Source organism: Asparagus officinalis, chromosome 5 (assembly GCF_001876935.1).
Source record: "Asparagus officinalis chromosome 5, Aspof.V1, whole genome shotgun sequence".
Lineage (NCBI taxonomy): Eukaryota > Viridiplantae > Streptophyta > Magnoliopsida > Asparagales > Asparagaceae > Asparagus > Asparagus officinalis.
The window spans coordinates 56,824,126-56,834,902 of record NC_033798.1 but is presented as its reverse complement, the minus strand read 5'-3'; the positions used below and the strand labels follow the sequence as shown (position 1 = coordinate 56,834,902).

General features: G+C 37.9%; 1 protein-coding gene across 1 annotated transcript; it reads right to left on the bottom strand.

The window, feature by feature from the left end:
- On the bottom strand, nt 1,463-10,461 carry LOC109841855. Its single transcript, XM_020410787.1, has 4 exons — nt 9,072-10,461; nt 7,199-7,407; nt 4,423-4,646; nt 1,463-2,687 (listed from the first exon to the last, which is right to left on the bottom strand). Exons 1-4 carry the CDS (start codon nt 10,459-10,461, stop codon nt 1,904-1,906), a joined length of 2,607 nt encoding a protein of 868 aa, XP_020266376.1. The 3' UTR covers nt 1,463-1,903.

Genomic DNA, 10,777 nt, shown 5'->3' with positions numbered 1-10,777 from the left:
CTGTCAATTTCCATTTCTTGCTGCATAAAATGTTTTTACATTACAGATCATTTGTTTATTTTTATTTAAAATTATAAAATGATCTACATTTTTTCAGGATCAGTGCCTCGAAAACCATAAGATCCCTTTGCTAATCGAGTCCATGCACAGAATCACTAAATATACACTTTCTTCAATTAACTCTCAATATAGATTATCCATATCCCCATCAATTCCCGCTCAAAATTGACCATATTATGTCCATATCTAATCTACATATAGATTATCCATATCCCCATCAATTCCCGCTCAAAATTGACCATATTATGTCCATATCTAATCTACCATTTATAAAAATTTCACGAGCTTATACATACATGCACATACAAAATAGATATAAGAAATAGCATCCTATATATAGGCTCAAAGACCACCTTCTTCTTCCAAATCCTCACGTTTATCATCTATCCATTTAAAAAAAACTTGTTTTGATGCTGAGTAGATCTCATGATGAACGTATTAACATTGAGCTATGAAGACCATGCCAACGGCAGAAAATCACTGGAGGAGGAGGAGAGGATGGACAAGCTGTGGGAGCAAATGAACGAGAGTCTTTATTGCAATAAGAGAGAAGATGTCAGTCACAAGAGATCAAGATCAAGAGGCTGCATAGGTTTCAAAGGAGGAGAGAAAATGGTCTCAGTGAAGCAGAAAAATCACAAGAGCAAAAGTTTAAGCTTGCAAGCGATGCTTAAGATGGTGAAGAAGTTGTTTATGGATCGAAAAGTTCATTCTTATAGCAAGGGTTAGTAATAGATGTGGTTTTGTCTCTTATTTTTATTTTCGAGTAATTTGAGATGAATTATGTACGTGCACTGTAAGAGAAAATGTGTATGCTGACAAGGTTGTTATTGGCTTGGCTTCATGTTTTTAATTGCCCCAGATGTAATTTGTAAACAATGTCAGTTGGCGTTAAGGTCAAGTATACAACATACTCTTTTTTTTTTTAAAGGAAAATGGCTACGTACTTGGGAGTTATCTATATTCCCTATTGTTGTTTAAACTTTAAAGACTCAAAACCAACTTAATGTCCTACGGAATCCAAACATAGGTTTCAGGGATATTTTAAATATTTTTAGGCTTTCTCTATGCGGTAGCAATATCACCCAAATAAGGACTACCTTCATCTCTCTACCAACCTGCGATTCAAAAGGCTTCAATTCAAAGTACACAGAAAATATGATAGTAGTAATTTCTCAGTCAAGAACCTGCAGACTCCCCCTGCAGAGCAAAAAATTTGGCACATTTGTCGTAATCCTCAGGGCTGGAACATTCATGAACAAACTTCAAGTTTTTTTCCCTCTTCCCTTTGATGGAAAAATATTCAGTAAATATGATAGATATCACGAACCAGCAGAGTACTGGCTAAGCTAAATTTTTACACGAAACAGCCATTGGTATTATCACTGAGACTAAGAAAATCTTGACGCCAAACAAAGATTAATTAGAGATTCAATTATATTTACTGTCCTAAAGACTAACCAAAATTCCCTTCATACATAAATAAGCCTAACACTTTCTACGGTATCCTGCTTGCATCTAAAGCTTACTGTCTTATGAAAAGTTAACCACATTGCCTGTTGCTGCTTACGAACTAATTAGTCCGACAGAAAAATATCGACAGGAAATCCCCATTAGACTTAACCTCTCAAGATATGGATGAATGTTTTCTTTACTCTTCACATTCACAGCGATCCCGGGTTTCCACTGAAATAGATGCTCTTGCTCAACTAGGAACCAGGAGAGCTTTCGTAAAGACTCTTAGCAGTTTCAGACGTTATTCAAACTTTGTACCATTCCTATAGCCGAAAGCCTCGTTAAGAGTTTATATTCCAGGAGAAAGCCAACATATTTCCCAACCTCCTTATGTTCCTTCAAAGTTATCACTTGGAATTCTAAGTGCTTCATAGCCTCTCAATGTCTCAGTGCTATAATTCCCCAAGGCTTCAAAAATCGGAATCAAACCCGTCTGTAAGCTACTAGAAGCCACTTCTTGAACATGCTTCATAATTTCTAGATGCTTAACTTTCTCTTCCTCCAATCTCTTCTTCATGGAGTCCAAGGCCATCTTTATATGATCATCATGAGAGGACGCATTATTTGAAAGAGGCATGGGTCTGTTACTAGAAGCAATATCCACATGCCCGTTTTCTTTCTGATGGGATCTAAGCCTTCTGGAGAAATCTCGAGACAAGTACTCAGCCTTCAACTTCTGTCGCTGTTCCTCGTCTTGCGTCTCCCACAACTTGTGCACATTGTCAGCAAAGATTTGCATCGCAGACGTCACTCCAACTTCGGATATATTATCAACTGTGTGATGCCAATCTTTGGAGACTATGAAAATAGTGGGGGCTCCAATTCGACCAGGGGAGAATGGCAGGACTCCATCAGGGGTTTCCTCCTGTTCCTGAAGAAGCCACTTCATTAACCATCCATTGAGAGCTTCGATATAAGCTTTCTGGGTGCTAATCCACTTTTGGAAACAAGATGACCAGTTTAAGAGCTCTACTTCTAATTCCATGGTAGCCTTTGCAATGGAATTTCTTTGGTACCTGCTTCTAGCTGTGAGATTATGGCTTTTACTTTCAGCTATAGCCTGAAACTGCCTCTGATGGCAAGCCAGCACAGACTTCCACATTGTCATTAATCTGCAGCAGAAAATTCATATCCATATATCAATCACTCAAGAGCATGATAAAGGCATAAATTTTAGAAACTGGCACATGAATCCATTTCAATGTATTTAGAACATGAAACATCACCATATGTGTTGAATGAATGTTGACAGTATAACTAGGCATAAGACAGGAAAACCTAGATTCCCTGATGCAAGCTGTAAATTACATTTGCAGGTGTTTTCTCTATTTTTATTTTATTTAAGGAAAGGCATGCAGGTAAAATATTTTACATTAAGATCGTTAAGATTTGGAAACTAGTGAACAAGCAGTTGCTGCATTAAAAAAATAATAATATGAATTGGCTATGCAATAGTCTAGCTACACAGAGTTTGGATTTTTTTTTCTGAATAATTCAGAAACATAAGGCCTAGAGACATGATTCACCCAAATTCATTTACTATATTGAATGACTCAGAAAGATCACACCCATCCTCTCCCCCAAACAGAGAAGAAAATTCTGCCCATTATGTCGGCTACAGCCTACAGGCATGTCTTATACCTTGTCACCTACATTGCCAAGCAAATGCCTTTCCCACTCTACCTCAAGTCTATATCTTTATCTACCTTTTAACCTGTATAGAATGTAAATGAATTCTACCAATGCTATCAAGTATTAAAGGTACCACTGTCCTATATACACAAAGAAAAAAAATAAAAATCCTGTTACATTATGTCTTACTATTTTCAAACATGCATGTATCGTCTTATCATCTTCATTCCACATGACCATAACATCAAAGAAAGTCTTCACCTCCAGAGGAAATTTTTTTTTAATCATATCCTACCCGCATGTCTTCCTGTCCTCCTTCCACCTCTCTTAGACTATAGTGGGAGTTAAACACAATGCATGTTTCACGTCTACCATCTTCATGGTATTCTGCACAACCTCTTGACGCATCAATATTAAATCTTGGAAAAGAAGTCATCAAAGGTCATCCCTTGGTAACCATGAAGCAGAGACAGTTTTATCATGAAACCAGTACCATATATATTCTTATAGCATACATACTGGACATGTCTCATTGTATGTTATTTTGCAGATCATGTAACCCCTGAATATAATGGGCTCAGGAAAATAAAGTTATAGGGAATTATGTTGCCACTTAAAATGACCAACGACCTTATCTTAACCAAAATGCATGTTTTTATTTTGCACATATCGTAAAAATAGAATTATAAACAACGTACACAGGCATAATGGAGGCTTCAACGTATAGGACACAAAAAACTATAAGGAAAGTACTTAAACATAATGGAAGTCATTATATGCATAGATTTCACTAAAGCATCTTGTCTGTCATCCGTGTACATGGTATCGAAGGTATGAGGACCATAATTCGTAGATCGCTTGACCGGACAGTATTAGCTTCAGCTGACACACTTGAAAAGATAGTAAAAGATGAAAAATTCCACAGCACCCTTGAATTCCCCAATATCTTGCTAATGATATGCTAAACTTGGTAATGGAAAAGGCACTACAGATTGGTATTCTGATGACAATGCTAATACAGTGATATCAAATTGTTTAATCATGCCCTTCCCTCTCAGAGTGCAGAAAGACCGACATGTTGGTGCAATATGTCACATCACATATGTTCCATATTCATAATAATAAGCACATATAGGGCTGATGGATCGGTAGTTCAATAACCTGAAAGCAAAAATTAACATACTGACAGTAATACATGAGGTTTAGCTGTAATACCCTTGAATTAATTTGATTACTTGGGGGCGCAGCTCTTCATCTCTGAGCTTGTGTATCTGGAATGAAATGCCATCCACAGATTTGATAGCAATGCTTAGATTTGTGAGCAGTGTTCTTATTACGGAGCGGGTAGAGTCAATCTTTGAAGATTCTGCTCCACCATCATCCATGGCTTTCAACCTCCTGCACTCCTTTTCATAGAGGACTCGTAGTTTTTCTTCATCCTAGCACAACCACCTAAGCAATTTTAACAAAAATTACCTCAAACTTTTAAATGAAAAAAAAATATTCAGAGTGCCAAGCGATCTACCTGCTCTATTTAATTTGATATATTGCTCGAAGCTTGCAGTTAAGGAGGGTATGAAATTGTATCGTTAAGATTTGTCTATATTGTAAAATATAATCATGCCCTCAGTGCTAACTCAATATTGTAATTCTCCAAAAAATTGGAAAAATCCTCCAACGAGTAAGAGTGCAACTTGCAGCATACTGATATAACTAAGAACTAACGTATATATTCTGAATCCAACTGTTCCAATTTCTACAAAGAGAGAAATACTGGCACAAAATTTTTGTCCATTCCGCTAGTTGCTTACGTTACTAAGTTCGCACAACAACAGATTGTGTGTGGGAAATTTATCTGTTATATGTTACAGCTGGAGATGACAGAACATCAATTATCAACAAATGCAAGAAAGACGACCACAAATTAACTGATTTGTGATGGAACTGCATTTCAAGCCATATGGTGAGAACAGGCTCAAGTCTTTTGACCCAATTGGCAAGGGGGTTGCTAAACTAATCCGTTACCTGTTACTAAATAGAGTAATGATGGACCAGTGCACAAATATAAGCCGACTAATCTAAAATAATGATTTTAGTTGATTTATTGTTGCTCTATTTGTGAAATCTCAATCAGCTTTGTATATTGGACTGAAAACAAAGTCGCATTTCCCTTTTCTTTAGTTAGCTAAATGAGGACAGAAGGAAAAGAGTCAAAGTACATACAGCTGCCCTGATTAGAAAAGGGAACCCACAAAACAAATGCCTCGTGGAGAGTTAAATCTCCTTGTATATTATCCAATAATTGTCATGAAAACTGAAGGAAAGTGCATATTTTTCCTCCCCAGATAACTTCAATGGAAACTCACAGTAAAGCCCCTGCATTCTGACTAAGCATTCCCTAGTGAAGGTGGGCTTCATTTCATATCCTCATTAAAATCAACGTAGAAAAGATGCACTCTTAGTCTGCTTGATCTCCAAAACCTGGCATGGTACTTGAAGGACTCAAATAAGTAATAGCTGCTGAAAAAGATCAACTTTCAGGAGAACTGCCAGTGCACAGTTGGAATCGGCTTAGGAGAATAAGATGAGAAAAATGTGGTCATGCAGACTCCCGAATCTTCTCATAGCCAGTTATATCACAGAAGGGTCCTAAATGAGAGGGAGTGAGGGAGATTTTCTGTGTGGGAGATTTTCTGTCTTTTGGGGAGCTTGCATGACCACATTCTAGCCACTTCCATCGCAGAACGTCCTAAACGAGAGGGAAGGAGGGAGGGGGGGAGGGAAATTTTTTGTCTTTTCGGGGTTTTTTGTATTTCCTGCCGTCTTTTGGGGCTTGTTTTGTGATTTCTACAGTCTTTTTTCCTGAACTTTCATGATTTTTTTCCTTTTTTAAAAAACCAAACCAGATGAATTTTGTCTCCAATTTATCCTGCATGTAGAGGAAAAAGAAACATTGTAGTTTTCTATTGTTGGGGAAGGGGGGAATAAAGATAATGTAGATACTGCCAGCAAGAGGAATTAATATTAAAGGATTTTTATTCCCAGTCATCGGGAATAAAGATAATGTAGATACTGCCAGCAAGAGGAATTAATATTAAAGGATTTTTATTCCCAGTCATCATATTGCTGCTCACCTGGTGTGGCGAGGGTAAATCCCTCGTGAAAACAATATACATGAACCTCATCATCATATTGCTGCTCACCTGGTGTGGCGAGGGTAAATCCCTCGTGAAAACAATATACATGAACCTCATTTAGGGAATCACCATCCAGATTATCATCCACGTGAAATGGGGACAAACAAACCTCTGCAACTACAGAAGTTAATGAGGAAATTACGCTTCTTAAGGGGTCTTTGGCCATGAGGACTGATTTAAACATCTACTTAAAGGTTGTGTGAAGCATCATTCTGTGATTATAGCAGTTACCTATTACAGGATAAAAGGAAAGCTGGTAAGAAACAGATTGTGAAAGAGTTCACAGTTGAAATCCTTTAGTTTGTGGGTTTATACATGTCAACGAGAGGAAACATGGAGATAGGTAATCATTAAAAATCCCTCTCAGTAGAGATTTCACCAAAAATACTATCATATTGCCACGTCAAAACAATCTCAATAATGAATATAGAAAATAAGATCTGACCTAACCTTTCGCGACACTACATCTATAACCCTGATAGACTGAACTCTAAACTTGTTCAAATAGTAAATCAAGTAACAGTGATTGGTTGAAGTCATGTACGCATGCCATGAACCCCTCAAAATGTCTTAAGATCAAAATAAAAAATTGTTCAAGACAACTACAAACTGGACTGACATATTGCAGGACTAAAAAAAGACATGAATATTATTCAAATAATAAGTTGAAAGAATTTCAGGATCAGATAACAGAAATTAACATGAATATAAAAGTATGAAGACAATTCCCTAGTGAATGAATCTAGAAAATAACATTTGACTAGTTAAATTTATTGCTAGTGCAAAAGAAATACCTTGACTTCTTTATACAGTTTCTTCTCCCATGTGTACAACTTTTCCAACGTTGCTGCAAGATTATCAGACTTCCGATTGATGTAATCAGAACCCATTACATCATGCTCCTTTGGCACATTCAGATTTGGATGTCGAACACCAGTTGATGATTGGCTCAAAGATGTCAATGTAAATAGACTCAAGGAATCCAAAATCCTGGAAAAGATCACTGCACCACGAGTTATTAGAGGTCTATCCATCAATCATACAATGAATGTTTCTCTATGTTTCTTGATGAAATTGAAAAATGCTACATTAGGAGAAATCAAAAGATACACCATCTCCTTTTTAGAAACCAATCTAAACTAGTATGGATAGGCATAATTAACTTCACCCGTTAACCATTTGAGGACCGTTGCGCAGTTAGTTCTTAGGAAAACATGAGAAATTGGATAATGCTATTCCAGTTGATCTAGATTCATGTATCATACAGAGGATATAGGAGAAAAATTTGAAGGATATGCCTCATCCAATACAGGACAACAAAGAACGGAACTATGGTGCATCTTTATACATTAGCCTTAATCAAGGTGTCAGATAGCTTAGATAATTGGGACCAAGTTAATTATCAACTAAGTAAGCTTGAGAAGAACTTGTGGAGAATATGAACAATTGACCATTTTCTCTTCTGACAGAGAGGTTATAAATCCATGCCTCTTCCAACCAACAAAATGAGATATCCTTTTTTCGGCCACCATTCAGGATACAGTGAGTCATCCATCTTTTCTATCAAACGAACAAAAGATTTATGCTAGACTCAATAATAAAATTTTTGTGAAAGGAAAACATAACTTTTGTCTCGGGTTTTATTTCAAAACCCCATCCTTGTTCTCAAAGAAGAACATAACTTACATGAAACCTAAATTTCCTTGCAGCTAATAACTGAATAGACATGATATTCCCGATATTATGGTAAAAACCATGAAATAAGATAGGATAGCAAAAAGAAATGAGCAGAAACACAAATGTTTTCTGCAATTTAAAGTTATATGAACACTACACATGCATGGAACTTCTGAAAAGTATTCATTCAATTATTTTATATATAGGCATACATCAGCTAGAAAAAAACACAAAAAATGTCTGGATTAACAGGATAAAAAGACCCTAGTACACTAATCATAAGGTAAGTTATGGGAAATCAATCTAGCTGTGTATTTATCACACAAGAATTGGATTCAGTTCTGACCAGAAAATGGTATTGAAGATGAAAGGGCATGTCATTCCAATGGTATGATGTGATATATGGTAAATGGCGGTCCCAAATGAAATAAAAGATACCAGAGTCTACATAAACTAAATAAGTAGAAAGATACGACTAGTATATATGTGTGGCCATTGCCCCTACTCTCTTCCTTTCACTTAAATAGTTATAGTTATATGACATAAATTATAGATAAAGATACTTTCACTCAAAAGAAGCTAAAATCAGCAGGATCAGAAGTTTTTTTCCCCCCATAAGCATATTTTCCCCTCACAAATGCAGAAAGAACAAGAAGCTAAGACGAAATAAAAAAAGAACTTATACGTAATACATATACATGTGTTTGTTTGGCATGCGCGCAAATTAACAGCACAATCCTTGACTAAAAGCACACGTTCAACCACTTTAACTCTTCCAAACAAGTTCTAACAGCAGAGTAGAATAATACTAATATGCTAAAGTGAAAAACAATGGCACGATAAGCTATTCAGTAAAATTGCAAATTATTCATGAGAAGACATTAACAGGATTTAAAATTTTTATTGCACCGTGCAAAAGAAAAGCTAATTCCTCAAAAATCAAAGAATGAAATTTTGGGACTGAATCACGTCCAAGTATGCAGTTGTTACCTCTCAATAGCGTCCTCCTCGATCTATATCGTAGCTTTCCCACCTCAAGCAACCTCGCTACCTCTTCTCCACATCCAGATGCTGACTTGAACTGCTCCTTTATCTCCTCCACAGCCTCCACTACATCCTTTGTTCCATGAACATGCAGCTCGATTCCATCAGTTGACCTGCTTTCCTCAGTGACAAGAGAACTACGTAACGAACTACCGGGACTGCTTTCCTCAGTCTTTATCGAGCCTTCCACCTCAAAACTCACACCTTTCTTTCTCACAAAAATTTCCTCCTTCACACTGGGTGCTTTTTCTTCCCTGACTCGCTCATTCATTATATTTTCAGTCTTTTCTTTGACCAATTCCTCCAAAGGTGGCGCCTTTGAGGTACCAATGCTTGAACCCACCACTTCCTTTTTCTTCTCAACTTCCCTAAATGACTCCGGCTCGGTCTCCTCTTCCAAATCAGGAATCCCTTCTTTTTCCCTAATCTCACTCGAATCTGGACTGCTCACAGATCCGGGCCCCAATCGCAAAGTCCCCTTAACTTTCATCAAGTACTGCTCGTAACTGTCAAAAACATTGAAAAAATCCCAACCAGATCCCTCTGGTTCCGGCGGCGGCGGCGGCACTGCTGCCTCCGGCGCTTGCCGACCAGCGCTGGAATCAGCCACATTGCCTCTTTCGTCTCCAAATGTTGGGCCCCGAACATTGTAATAGTAACTAGAATAATTCGAATACTCAGATCTTTCCATATTATTCGGATCAACGTAAAATGTTGAAGGAGTTGTCGCCGATTTCTTCATGTAGTAAAAACTAGGGTTTGAAAATTGACCTCCGGTGACCGGATTCGGGTAATAATTAGGGTTTACAAAGGTTGGATACTGTCCTCCGTCCAAATAGGGCTGGCGGTAATCAAACCGACCGGTGACCAGATCCTGATAAAAGGTAGGGTTTAAGAACGAAGAAGGAAACTGCGGAGGAGGAGGATAAGCTGAAACCCCCTCCTGCGCTGTTTCTCTCCTGGATCCAAGTTCGGATCCGAATCTAGAAGCGACATGCAAGTGCGAATCCGCATCCGCATTCTCCTCCGGCAAATGTGAATGAGAAAAATCCGAAACCGAAGAAGACGAAGACAAAGAAACAGACGACGAAATTGAAGAAAGATGACGGGAATCCCCAATGCCGTTACCGTTACCGCTAGAACCGTCATCAGATTTGGACTTGCTCTTGCCCTCAGAAGGAGGAAGCGTGAGCACTGGAGATGACGGCGGCGAGGGGACGGCCGTTAGATCCTCCGTTACGAAACGGTGTAGGGCGCCGCCGACGCGGTCGTCGCGGCGGTGGCGGCAGAGGGAGACCAAGGGGAGGTCCTCCTCTTTAGAGCTCGAGCATCCCATTTGTTGCTAAATTTGGAAACCCTAGCTTCTTTTATCGAAGGAGAGAGCATTTGGGGAATTTTTTGGGATGATGGTATAGAGCAGACAGAGCGCGCGAAGTGAAGAAGAGAGTGAGAGAGCAGGGATGCTAATCTTTTTACATATGTATCCCCATCTTTCTTATATTGACAAATGTACCATAAAGTTTCACATATCAGAAAATTATTTACTTATTTTAGTTTGCATAAAATTATTTACTTATTTTAGTTTGCAGAAAATATAAAAAATATGCGCTAGTCAGCATCTAAAAGTTTTGGGACTTTGTATGAAAAATCCT

Excerpts from the sequence above, each read along its gene's own strand:
- LOC109841855 (XM_020410787.1), bottom strand. The coding sequence starts at position 10,461 with ATGGGATGCTCGAGCTCTAAAGAGGAGGACCTCCCCTTGGTCTCCCTC. Across the intron at positions 7,408-9,071 it reads GAGGAGGACGCTATTGAGAG|TGATCTTTTCCAGGATTTTG; the intron begins GTAACAACTGCA and ends CTCGTGGTGCAG. Across the intron at positions 2,688-4,422 it reads GTAATCAAATTAATTCAAGG|ATTAATGACAATGTGGAAGT; the intron begins GTATTACAGCTA and ends TTTCTGCTGCAG.